The sequence below is a fragment of the Drosophila elegans genome, unplaced genomic scaffold, assembly GCF_018152505.1.
Source record: "Drosophila elegans isolate 14027-0461.03 unplaced genomic scaffold, ASM1815250v1 contig_149, whole genome shotgun sequence".
NCBI lineage: Eukaryota > Metazoa > Arthropoda > Insecta > Diptera > Drosophilidae > Drosophila > Drosophila elegans.
Window position 1 is genome coordinate 4105493 of NW_024545513.1, and position 13607 is coordinate 4119099.

General features: G+C 43.5%; 1 protein-coding gene across 3 annotated transcripts; it reads left to right on the top strand.

The window, feature by feature from the left end:
* Positions 1–453: 453 nt before the first annotated feature.
* Positions 454–12977, top strand: LOC108136202 (alpha-actinin, sarcomeric). Of its 3 annotated transcripts, XM_041710757.1 has the most exons (10): positions 454–576; positions 5142–5558; positions 5619–5772; positions 6248–6342; positions 7651–7728; positions 8601–8693; positions 8946–9296; positions 9358–9536; positions 10169–11303; positions 11971–12977. In XM_041710757.1, the coding sequence occupies exons 1-10, from the start codon at positions 463–465 to the stop codon at positions 12127–12129; spliced, it is 2775 nt and encodes a 924-aa protein (XP_041566691.1). In that variant the 5' UTR covers positions 454–462; the 3' UTR covers positions 12130–12977. The 3 variants fall into 3 exon arrangements, with proteins under 3 accessions (XP_041566691.1, XP_017112690.1, XP_017112692.1); XM_017257201.2 differs by lacking the exon at positions 7651–7728 and having other exon boundaries at positions 463–576; positions 6248–6399; XM_017257203.2 differs by lacking the exon at positions 6248–6342 and having other exon boundaries at positions 463–576; positions 7643–7728.
* The last annotated feature ends 630 nt before the right edge of the window (positions 12978–13607 follow it).

Genomic DNA, 13607 nt, shown 5'->3' on the forward strand with positions numbered 1-13607 from the left:
TTAAGGGGTGTTAGCGGGTAGAACGGCAACCACCTGTTGTGGCAGCTTACTGTTGCTCTGCTGGTCTGGTCTCTCCTCACGGGAGCTTTCAGGATCGGGGTGAGCTTTGCGCCATCAATCAATCAATCAGTAAGTCTGTCAGTCAGCACTCAGACACACGCACACACGCACCGCACAGGCAGGCACAGTTCTATAGAGACTGTCGTCCAGAGAATCGAACCAAAACCAAACTCAATCGATCGATCGACTTGAGCCGCGGCAACAAGAACAACCGGCCAAGAACAACAGCTAGCAACCAACCTACAACCTCCGTTTTCCTTCGGCAGCAGCAGCAACTGGATCACTAACAACAACAGCAGCACCAGCACCTGTGAGAGCGAGCGAGAGAGTGTGCAGCGGGACAGGGAACGAGAACGATATAGGTATATAGCGAGCGAGCGGGACATCTGACAGCGCCACAAGATGATGATGGAGAACGGACTCTCCATGGAGTACGGAGATGGCTACATGGAGCAGGAGGAGGAGTGGGAGCGTGAGGGCCTACTCGATCCTGCGTGGGAGAAGCAACAGAAGAAGGTGAGTGCGACCCTGACCCCTGGGATCCAAGTTTTAGAATCCGAGATGTGGACCTGAAAACCTTTTTATTCTTATGTAGATCAGTAACTCAAACTACTACTACTTTTAAATAACCTTCTTTTAAAATCTATATAAAAAAAGCCATGAATTTAGATATATTACCACCCAACTCAAGCAACAAATCACTCAAATAGAACTATATTTATTTTACCTCCTTACTTTAACTGTACACCCAGAAACCACTAAATCAAAGTTAAATGAACTCCAGCAACAGTGTTAAAACACTGAGTTGTGAAATGTAGGCCAGATACCTTAAATAAAAATCAGTTTAATCCAATATATTTAATAGTTTATAGTCCTTTTTAAACCTAATACGGTTAAAATCAATATATCTAAAATTCCGCAATTGTACACAATAGATACCATAAAATAAGATCGATCCGTTAGTCGAATGATAAACTGTCTAGGTCAAAGCGAATTAAAACTATAGTTCGGAACAAAAACAATGCATCCTAGAAATAGTTATATTCTGCTTTTGGTTTAACCAATTGCAAATAAGATAAACACCGTTGCAGTGGTTGCTTTTTAAAATCGCAAGAACTATGCTTTTTTTACTAAGAGGTTCCAGTTTAGCTGTTTTTTCCGAGAGGGTACACACAAACATACAAAGGAATGATAATCGGAAAAATGAAAGGTTTAACCTTGTGAAAGATTTTCAGCAAATATTCCGGAAAGGTCTGGATATAGAAAACGTCTTGGAAGTTCCTTTTCATTAGCCAATTTGTCGAATATCTACTGTATCCGTAGATCGTATGTATAAGACATATGCTCACTGGCCTGGCTGTGTTCTATATTTTTCGATTATGTTTCAATATTTTACCGAGCCAACACCACCACCACCATCACCGCAACAACAACATAGGAATCACACAAAAAAAGCTAGAACAACAACTACAAAAAAGCTCAGTGGCCCGTTTTAAAAATAGAATTCTTCTTTCTTGATTTTCATGGCTCTTGTTGTTCGAGCAATGTTTGAAGATAGTACGAAAATAGTTTGTTGCTGTTCAGGAACTATACATATAGAATAGCACATATAGAACGTATATCCAAAAGCCTTCGATCGCTTATGATTATGAAAATCGAAGATCTCTTTGGTTTCCTCCACTGCTGATTTCGATCCACCCAACAGGTTAATCACCATAAAAAAAAACCCAACCCTCCCAATCGAAACCGAAGGTTAACCAACCCATTTTCCACACAGTTTCCAATCCAACCCCCTGGCACCCCTTTGATCTTCTTTTTTTCATCGATTGGTTTGTTTGTTGGTTGTTTGTCGTTGTCCGCCAGCGGAAGCATACCGTTACACCTTTGGCGTCTAAAGAAGAACAGCAACTAATTGCCACTGTTTAGATAAAGATGGAAACATCGATCCATAAGTAGGTGGCAATTGGGGTGGAGACATCTAGAAAAACCTGAAGGTCGTAGGCGATAAGAGTTAGAAGGCCAACAATAACGTGAAGATAGTGAAAAGGCATAGAGGATATTGCCCAGAAAGACCCATTCCCAAGATCTCTAACCTAGAGACCTGCAACAACCATACACCTATATGTTTATTTATATACATAATTCTATAAATTGCCAGCCAAAATTTAGTGCAAGGCTGTGTTTTTGACACGACGCCTAGGTGGTGAAATGAAATTGACAATTATAAATAGACAGCATTCCTATGCACCACATTTCCACGCTATTCGGATTCAGAATATCTATGTATCCCCGAGATTCAGATTCATCAGCCACCCACACTCATAAAGCATGGCGAAAATGCAATGACAAATCGCTGGCGCACAAACGAAACTGAAAATAATTAACGAAGATCGGAAAAAAGTCGAGAAATAAATACAAAATAAAGCGAAAATATGAAGATTTTTGGCGGTCGCCGGACGACTTGAGCTTGACATGCTCGGACATGTATGCCTGGCATCTCGCTCGCTCTCTATACGCATTTCGTAACCGTAAATTACCAAACGGAATTCGTCAGCTGCTGAATAATGAGAGCCGAAAAAAAGAAAAAAAAAACAGCCACCGAAATTGTTTCTTTTTTGTGTTTACATTGAAAGCAGCCAAGCAACAAAAGGTGTAAAGATGGGGGGAATGGGTGTGGGTGGTGAGTGTCTACCGCCCCTCCTCCATGCCCCCATGTCTCATCTTATGACTCATGTGTGCGAAATGTGTGAATGAATGAGGAGGATCAGCGGCCAGGGTTGCCACCCTCCTCCATCCGCCTGGCCTGTGCGAATGAGTCCATGCTATGGGGCCGCTCAAATTACACTCGGCTAAAAATGGGTGTGCAAGAGCGAGTCCGTTGCTGCTGTGCTGCCAATAGAGAGCTTTTCCCCAAAAAAGCTTTTTTTAAACTAAACAAAAAAAAACAAAAAATACGGCGGACGACGGTCGTTTGTGTTTTTTTCTCGCATTTGGCGCGTGCGCCTTGACCGGCCAAAAAGATTGCTCAATCATAGATCTGGAAGTTGGAAACTGCAAGCTGGTCCAGGCAACTCTGCCGCTCTGCTGCAATCGGCGCAGGCCACTGGCCTCTGCCGCCGACGTCGCCGCTGCCCGATAACGGTAATTGATCAGAGACGAAAACGGGTTGCCGGAATGCAACCGCTCGAGAAAAGAGAGGCTGCAACCAATCAGTGTTGCCAGATTTGTAGAAAGAAAACGGTTAGGAAGCTCCAAAACGCAAACAGTTTTTAAAATTAATGGGATGAAACTTAAAAATTATACAGTTTTAAAAGTATTATTGGCGATTCAATCCCCTGATTTTATTTCATTGTTATGTTTCAGCATTTTAATGACCCACCAGCGCAAATGAGTATGTAAAGTTTACCCCTCTTTATTAATAAATTTTAGGCAATTGGCATAGGGTTTGTAAAAACTAGATTGAATGTTTCACATAAAAAAAGATCTTTAAATTTCATACATAAATGTATAAATGTATCTAACAATTCGAAATACACTAGAAAAAATCTAGAAGTCATGTTTGGTTGGCAGCACTGGATGCTGAGTGGAGACTAGCGGTAAGCCGGAGCGACTCGTTTTGGCGACGCAATGCAGTCGTAGTCGACTCCTCTCTCTCCTCTCTTTCTCGACTGGCCTAGTTTGAGTTGTTATTGTTCAAGTGGGTACTGTGTAATCTGTCCCCAGCAACCGTTGTGATCGTTAAGTGAGAAAGAGAGGGGCAGCGCGATTTGCATTAACAGTTGCATTTCTTGTTCTCTGCTTAGATCAGCTCTCTCCACTCTCCTCCTCTCTCCTGTCTGACGCACCTAACTGTAAGCTAATGGCCAATAAAGTGGAGCCCCCTGCTCCTCCTATTTTGATCCCGTTCTAGCGGTGATCCATTGTGATGCATATATGGCCATTTGTCAATCGGTTTGGACTACCTCCTCCTCCTGTCCCTTTCCTTTTCATTTTCATTTGTTCCGGGTTTTCCGTGAATGGGGTTTCCTCAAGAAGGCGAAGGCTTTACAAATTCCCAGGGCCATAAATTGGGCGTTACTAACCAAATCTCCATAACAATTCCGAGTTGTAAAATTACAAAACCTTACGATTGGGTGGGGGAGGGGTTCTCCAAAATAATGAAGTGTGTGCAAAAAAGAACTGGTTTATATTTATACACATGCACATGTGTGCCTGCTGTCTTTTCTTGTTTTCTCTTTGTTCTGGCTGTGCTCCATCGTCGTCTGTCTGTCCCCATTCGGTGAAAAATAACTGCAACTGTCAGCCCCAGTTGGAGACCTAACAGTGGGTCGCGAATAAAAGAGGGTATAGGGAGGGGGTCTTGCCAGCGATCAGTAAATCAGCTAAAAGCCGAATGCAGCCAACAACAAAGATTTCTGGGCTGGGACTGCCCTAAATGGATGGCGAAAGAAAACAGGAACTGAGACTCTGGGACAGCTGGCGGCGATCAGCGATCAGCTGTCCCGCAAACAGGGTGTCACGCCCCCAAAATCCCAAGATATACATGTACAAGGATCTTGGTGTTAAAAAAATAAACATTTCGTTAGGTATAGTTATTAATTAATTAATTATGACTGCTTTTAAATCTTTGAACATTTTAACATGTTTCATGACTTCATTACGTACAGAGATTCTTTACTGATTCGCATCATTTAAAAATATTCAATATTCTATCTTCAAATCGATCAACTTAATTATTACCTATTCCAATAAAGGGAAATTAATTTAAGCTTAATAGCATTGCAGCATTGAATATCTAAAAATCAATTTATAATAAGACTCTTCACTAAACACCAAGGACTAGTATAGATCTTAATTAACTTGTTGTGATGTGCAATTTAATATAATTATTTTGTGCTTAAACCTAAAATGAAAAGGTGTCAACAAATTAAATATCTTTGGAGGTATTGGTATTATTACTGTTTTAACAGCTTTTAGAAAGTACTTATTGGTTTATCTTCAAAATATAATGCCCGTAACTTTTGCCCAACAAAACCTCTTATCGAAACCAATTATAACTCTGATTTAAAACATATCCCTAGACATTTACCGCTTGGTGTAACAGTCATCTGCGCAAAGCCGGCACCGCCATCGACAACATTGAGGAGGACTTCCGCAACGGCCTCAAACTGATGCTGCTGCTGGAGGTGATCTCCGGCGAGACGCTGCCCAAGCCCGATCGCGGCAAGATGCGCTTCCACAAGATCGCCAACGTGAACAAGGCTCTCGACTTCATCGCCTCCAAAGGCGTCCACCTGGTGTCCATTGGCGCCGAGGAGATCGTGGATGGCAACCTCAAGATGACCCTGGGCATGATCTGGACGATCATCCTGCGTTTCGCCATACAGGACATATCTGTGGAGGAGATGACCGCCAAGGAAGGTCTGCTGCTGTGGTGCCAGCGCAAGACGGCGCCCTACAAGAACGTCAACGTACAGAACTTCCATCTGTCGTTCAAGGTGGGTTGTGCAGGCTCCCCTGGATTCTTAATTGCTCAACGATTTCAATGCCTTCTATAGGATGGTCTGGCCTTCTGCGCCCTTATCCACCGCCATCGTCCAGATCTGATCGACTACGCCAAGCTGTCCAAAGACAATCCTCTGGAGAATCTTAACACTGCCTTCGATGTGGCCGAGAAGTATCTGGATATCCCGCGCATGTTGGACCCAGATGGTATGTGTTTTTGGGACTGATTGTTTTTGGGGTGGTTAAGAATCAGTAATGGGATATATCTTATTGTTAGATATGTTTAAGTTCCATTTATTTTATAGCGTATTTTAAGCCCACAAAGTAACGAAATTACGAGTTACAAACTCTTCTTCATTTTCGTACTTCAGTACAACGTTTTGCTTATACTCCAAATAAATCTCTTAGATAGAAAATCTAAAAGAAATTACTAAATATTGCTTACATAGGAGAGTAAATAGTCTGTTCAGCCCAAAATAATTATTTAACTGGTAAAGCCAACTAATAGAATTTTTTGTTGTAATTGAATTAAGATATAAATTTCTGCAATTATTTTTGATACATCCCATTACTGAACAATAGTAGCATTGAGGTTTTTTCGTGGGTTTCGGGGGTTAGCGATTAGACGTAAGCCAATGCCTGGGTTCTGGTTCTAATCACTGCGATTGGTGAACAACGACAGATTTGATCAACACTCCGAAACCGGATGAACGTGCCATCATGACGTACGTCTCCTGCTACTACCACGCCTTCCAGGGAGCCCAACAGGTTGGAAATGTGACGCATGTACCCGAACCCACAAGACAATACACCTACGTCCCGAATAATTACAATGTGACTAAACTTCACCACGATACACTTAAATATCTAGCTCTAGCGCGGCATATCGATATACATATATCTATATCTATATATGAGCATATGCCTTCCTCGTTCTAAGTATATTTTTATGCGATTTTGCGATGTTACCGCTGCTGCTGTTGCTGCTGCCGCTCTTGCTTTCCTTCTTCTTCCCATCACCGCGGGCCTTGACCAAATGCGCCGCACGAACGCGCGTCATCCCAAGGTCGCCGCGGTTCGGGACCAAGGTCGAGCCAAGGTCAAGCCAAAATCAGAGTCACAGCTACCAGAAGGGCAGCGGGAATCGCCACGAAATTGCGCCCTCTCCTTATATCGAATTTGAATCGCCTGGATTTGTCTTGATTCGATTTGCATTGGCCTCGTATATTATTCGTTCCCGCATCCGTATCCGCATTTGCATCCGCATCTGCCAGATGCTAACAACCGCTCTACTAACTGCGCTTGAACAGATATTTGAGATTATGCTTAACCCTATATAAAATGGGAGTCCAAAAAGTTCTGTTAGTTATTTTTAATCTTCGAAACCCGTCACTGAACACAAATAACTTGGATTTTTGATAAAACTGTAGCCACAGGGCCTTTAACATAGGAGACACAATTTCTCCCACTAGATCTCCATTGTCAAGTGAATTTTTAACCAAACAGAAGATAGCTGTCTTTAATAAGGCGAACCTAAGCAAGTTCGACCCTTTAACATCCATAAAAAAACCAAGCTTGTAACTCCAGTTAGCCCATTTCGAGTTAATAGGTTGAATATCTCCAAACCGTGCGCATTGCATGCTGCAAATAATCTGCAATGCGTTGAGCTTGCCCTGTTTATAGGTGTTTAATAAGGCGCTCGGAACCAAAACTCGATCCCTGATAGGATAAAAAAACCAAAAAACATTTTAGATCCAGTGTTCGAGTTTTGTGCGCCGAAATGAGATTGTGTCCACTAACCTAGCATAAGCCTAAAATGATTGTGATAATGTTTGATGCCTGTCGAGACTAACCAAGTTAAAGATTAACTCACTTGTATGTTTGTTGCTTTCTTTATCTTTCTCTCTTTTTATTATCTCTCTGTGTGCGCGCTCGCTCCGCTCATCAAAAAACAAAAAAACCAACAACTGCCATTAACCAATCTGCAACTGCAATCGCCACAACAACAACTACAACAACAACCTTCCTGAAAAATCAAAAATAAAAAACAAAAAAAACACCACACACACGATCACAGATCTGCAGAATACAGCTTTGCCCGATGAGCGAGCGGTGATGACCTATGTGTCCTCGTACTATCACTGCTTCAGTGGCGCCCAAAAGGTCTGTTAAACACCAAAAACATCCAATCAGTCACCCCAACAACAAAATCACTAGCACTAGCACAACACAACATTTGTTGATGGCGCCCGAGCAGGTCTTTTTAATATGCATCTTGATTAGTATTGCCAAAAGTAATACTGACTATTGATGACTCATCAAAGAGCTGTAAAGGGCGCCATTGATAGAATCATTTTCTTCTCCTTTCCTAAAACTTTCTCATGTACTATTCTTTTTTTGAAATTTGAAGCCGGTCACCCTCTTAAACTTTTTTCTGAAATGCCAGTAATATTCGTAAATGTCCAGTGGTTCTATTGCAATCTCTTGCCTTCTTTACTTCAAATACATAGGACACTGACTGACTTTGAGAATTCCTTTCATGATTTTCCTTCTTCTATATCTGCTTACTCTTATACCATATCATCGATAAACACAATAAAAACACAACGCGCTATGCTAACTGCAGATTTGACTGAGCATCCTGATCCTTAGACCGCTTTACTGAAATGGAATGGATTTCTTTGCCATTGCATTTGTTAGCCATGTTTTCGGTTGCTTCTTTCGTTTCCGTTTATTTTACTTTCTGCAACGTTTTATATTCATTTTTATATAGGGCACACAGTTCAGTTCAGTTCAGTTCAAATCAATGGGTCGGTGGCATGGAGCTGAAGTGAGCTGAGCCGCGTCGCCCAGTTAGTGTTCCTGTTCCTGTTTCCTGTTCGTCTTGTTTTTGCTTTTCCAAATCTGAGTTGGTTCCGTGCCCACACATACACGCACACTCAGAGCGAAACGATTGAAGCCTTCTAATGTGCAACCTTTCCACCTTTTCCACCCACCCAACAACCATGTAACCAACCAAAAACACCAAACGACAGGCGGAAACCGCTGCCAACCGCATCTGCAAGGTGCTCAAGGTCAACCAGGAGAACGAACGCCTCATGGAGGAGTACGAGCGTCTGGCCAGTGATGTAAGTAGAAGAGTAGGGGTGCTGAAATTGCCCTTTGGCATTTGTGCATTTACCAACACAAGTCGAGGGAAAGTCAAATACAAATTTCATTTGGATTAGCGATCAAAAATTGAAATCAATGTATTTGTTGGTGGCTTGCCTCGTTTCTTACATTGTGAGTGTATAGTGCATGGGCATGAGCACCCCTAAAGTAAAACGATTGGCTATGGAGAAGCCTACTTACTGACCTAATCCTGATCCTGATCCACACAGCTGCTGGAGTGGATCCGTCGCACCATGCCGTGGCTGAACTCGCGCCAGGCCGACAACTCGCTGGCGGGCGTGCAGAAGAAGCTGGAGGAGTACCGCACCTACCGGCGCAAGCACAAGCCACCACGCGTGGAGCAGAAGGCCAAGCTGGAGACGAACTTCAACACGCTGCAGACCAAGCTGCGTCTGTCCAACCGGCCCGCCTATCTGCCCACCGAGGGCAAGACCGTGTCGGACATTTCGAACTCGTGGAAGGGTCTGGAGCTGGCCGAGAAGGCTTTCGAGGAGTGGCTGCTGGCCGAGACCATGCGCCTGGAGCGCCTCGAGCATCTGGCCCAGAAGTTCAAGCACAAGGTGAGTCGGTCATTGGGATGACCTCTTGTTATTAATTTATAACTAAATCCCGTCCGCACAGGCCGATGCCCATGAGGACTGGACGCGTGGCAAGGAGGAGATGCTGCAGTCGCAGGACTTCCGCCAGTGCAAGCTCAACGAGCTGAAGGCCCTCAAGAAGAAGCACGAAGCCTTTGAGTCTGACCTGGCCGCCCACCAGGATCGCGTCGAGCAGATCGCCGCCATCGCCCAAGAGCTGAAGTAAGTATCCGCCCAGAGCGAGCCCATTAGCTAATTTCGATTTATCCCCGCCTGCTGCCACTGATGGCCAATGGTGTTCACCAATCTGGTCTGCGTCCAGCGTGAGGTTAGGTAGAATTCCACCTCCTTGATCTGTCATCCATCCAGACATTATCACAAGAAAAGGGTCAACCAGTGAAAGTCTACAACTAGGCAAATAAAATAGGATTTCTGAATACTAAAATTTGTCGATCTAACAGCAAACGATCTATGGAATGGAAAAGGGAAAACCATGGCTTTTTTTTATTTTTCGAGTGGGAAAATTATTCTGCATTCAAAACTTAACAAGACTATTCTAATTATAATTTTTTAATGGTTCAGCAAATTAAAAAAATGTTTTTTCTACATTAATAAATTTAAAAAAGCTTAAATAATATAATTTTAAATTAGTTGTGCCTGAACAAGTACATTTTGCTAACCAGACTATTTTTAAAGCCAGTTATCGAATATGATCTCTAAGTCTAAGCATACGTTAGGTTAACTGGCAACATCGTCATCCGACCATCCATCCCATTTTTATCTGGCAGCGCTCACCACAGACCATTAGCGCCTGAGATCTAAACTAATCCGTAATCCGTGTTCCCAATCCACAGCACCCTGGAGTACCATGACTGCGTGTCGGTGAACGCCAGGTGCCAGCGCATCTGCGACCAGTGGGACCGCCTGGGTGCTCTCACCCAGCGCAGGCGCACCGCTTTGGACGAGGCCGAGCGCATCCTGGAGAAGATCGACATCTTGCATTTGGAGTTCGCGAAGCGGGCGGCGCCATTCAACAACTGGCTGGACGGAACGCGCGAGGATCTTGTGGACATGTTCATCGTGCACACCATGGAGGAGATCCAGGGCCTCATTCAGGCGCACGACCAGTTCAAGGCGACGCTGGGCGAGGCCGACAAGGAGTTCAACCTGATTGTGAACCTGGTCCGCGAGGTGGAGTCGATTGTGAAGCAGCACCAGATCCCCGGCGGCCTGGAGAACCCCTACACCACCCTGACCGCCAACGACATGACCCGCAAGTGGAGCGACGTCCGCCAGCTGGTGCCCCAGCGCGACCAGACGCTGGCCAACGAGCTGCGCAAGCAGCAGAACAACGAGATGCTGCGCCGCCAGTTCGCCGAGAAGGCCAACATTGTCGGCCCCTGGATCGAGCGGCAGATGGATGCGGTCACGGCCATCGGCATGGGATTGCAGGGATCGCTGGAGGATCAACTGCACCGGCTCAAGGAGTACGAACAAGCCGTCTACGCCTACAAGCCCAACATTGAGGAGCTGGAGAAGATCCACCAGGCGGTGCAGGAATCGATGATCTTCGAGAACCGATACACCAACTACACGATGGAGACGCTGCGCGTCGGCTGGGAGCAGCTGCTCACCTCGATCAATCGCAACATCAACGAGGTGGAGAACCAGATCCTCACCCGCGACTCCAAGGGCATCAGCCAGGAGCAGCTGAACGAATTCCGCAGCAGCTTCAACCACTTCGACAAGAACCGCACCGGCCGCCTGTCGCCCGAGGAGTTCAAGTCGTGCCTGGTCTCGCTGGGCTACTCAATCGGCAAGGATCGCCAGGGTGACCTGGACTTCCAGCGCATCCTCGCCGTTGTCGATCCCAACAACACTGGCTACGTGCACTTCGACGCCTTCCTCGACTTCATGACCCGCGAGAGCACCGATACCGACACTGCCGAACAAGTCATCGACTCCTTCCGAATCCTGGCAGCCGACAAGGTGGGTTACCTATCTACCCCATTCTTTTTGGGGGGGATTGTCAAAGCAAGGGCTGAATCGCTTTTCCATAAACCCATGTTCTTAGAGGTACAAATCAAGCAAACATGTGACTGTGAACACATTAGGTTTTTTGGAGTTCAAATTGGTCATTGTAATGATTGTATATTAGCCGAGATATCTTGCAAAAGCCCTTTCTATTAATTTTGCTCTAAGAGTGATTTGCAGGATAACTTATTTAAAACTGGACGCACAGAAAAAGATTTTCTATTTCGAAATTAATGCTATCTTATAGTTAGATTAGACAAGCTAACAGTAAATTTTAGAAGATATAGCAAAGGGTGGCCTTATGCTCTCATGGCACATTCCTATATTGTAGTTTAATTTAAATTTACCTTTTTTGTTTTATTTGTTAACTTAAATAATAGTTTTCATTTCATATATATTATATTGTATTGATAGTTTGCTTTATATCAGAACGAGATAGCTATTTGAGTGTTGTCGTCGGTGTAAATTTGTTGGGGGATTTGAAGGCAGAGCATGAGGTGATAAAATAGGGAATGGGCTATGCTATTGGTGAACAGATGTTAGTTTGCGATTCAGCCCCTGTGCCCTTGAAACCTGTTCAAACTCCAGTCTCTAATGATTCCCCTACGTAACCTTTTTCCAGCCATACATTTTGCCCGACGAACTGCGCCGCGAGTTGCCCCCAGATCAGGCCGAGTACTGCATTCAGCGCATGCCGCCCTACAAGGGAGCCAACGGAGTGCCCGGCGCCCTGGACTACATGTCCTTCAGCACAGCTCTCTACGGCGAGACCGACTTGTAAGAGAAGGGCCTAGGCACCACCTGCACCTGCACCCGTATCCGACGGACTGCGTCGGCGGATCCGAGCAGAGCCAGACCATATAATAATGATAAACTTTAATAATAATAATATTAATAAACATAGATTTATTATACCTACACTCGTAACGGTAGCTGCAGAAGAACTTCAGAGCATCATGTGAGGATGAATATATATTTATTAATTTCCGTCTCGAGCCGATGTATGCGACCCACACATACAAAACAAAACAATGGAAAGAAAAGCCAATCAAATTGTGAAATATGAAACACACATACATTATATACATTTGTAAAACAGCAAGGCAACCCATCAAGTGCATATCGAATATTTAAATCTAATTCTAAAACCAAGTCCAAAACAAAACAAAAACATCAACAAAACGCTAAAAACAATATTTTTTGAAATTTATGTTAATAAAAACAAAATCCATACATAAAAAAAAAAAAACAAAAAGAAATGAAATCGACAAATCTCATGGAGATAAATTTCTTCAAAACTCTAAAGAGATATGTAAATAAAGGGAGGGAGATAGTAAAACAAAATGGGGCAACTTTAGACTACTTCCGTTTCCGTACCTTGAAGTTCCACCAGATAGAGCGAGACGGCGATACATCTAGAGAGAAAGAGAGAGAGAGAGGAAGCGAGGCCACTAGATGAAAGGAATAATACTGTTCTATATTCACACAGTTACTGTAGCTATTTATTCATCAACAATTTCAAAACTTTAGTTTCCGCTTATCTCGAACATATTCACAATTTCAGAACTAAAACTACAATTCATATACAAAATTCAGATAACGATGATGAATAAAGCGATTTCTTGGTGATATTGTGTTTTCGTACAGAAGTGGAGAAGTGGGTTAATAAATAAAACTATCGGATTGCTTAGCTGAACAATGGGAAAATTTATTTCTTGATTCGTTGAAATTTTGATTGTTGGAAATCTTTTAAAAATATTTGCATAAATAAGTTTTAAATGTAAGATGTGTTTGGATCGAGTGACCTATCAGCTACGAAGTACACTACATTAACAAACGCGCACACACACACGCACGCGTTGATTCACACACAGGCACACGATTTTCATTTTCCATGGGGCTTTACAAAAAACCAGGTTCGATCAAGGCAATCTGTGTTCATCAGGGTCATCCGGGAGTAGTCCTGGGAACTGCTCCTTTCCTCTCGTGGCTCCGACTTGCATCTTTTCCAATGACGCGGCATAGGATAATTTCGTATACCCTTGCAGAGGCCTTTATAACATTAATACATTTCTATCGATCGCTTTTTTTCTAATTTGTTCTGCTTTTGTCAAAATCAAGCGGCTTAATCCGGAACAAGACAATTGTAAGGGGAACAAAAGCTTGCTCATTAGAGTTTTCCTAAAATCGGACCACAAAATCCTAGCTATAGGTACAGCAACTGATTTTAAAAATAATCACATGGAACTTGAGGGGTTA

What these genes read in the sequence shown, in the direction of transcription:
- LOC108136202 (XM_041710757.1), top strand. Translation starts at nt 463, where the DNA reads ATGATGATGGAGAACGGACTCTCCATGGAGTACGGAGATGGCTACATG. An exon ending in ACGAGCGTCTGGCCAGTGAT is followed by an intron (nt 8,694 to 8,945) that starts GTAAGTAGAAGA and finishes TGATCCACACAG; the next exon opens with CTGCTGGAGTGGATCCGTCG. An exon ending in CCCAGAAGTTCAAGCACAAG is followed by an intron (nt 9,297 to 9,357) that starts GTGAGTCGGTCA and finishes CCGTCCGCACAG; the next exon opens with GCCGATGCCCATGAGGACTG.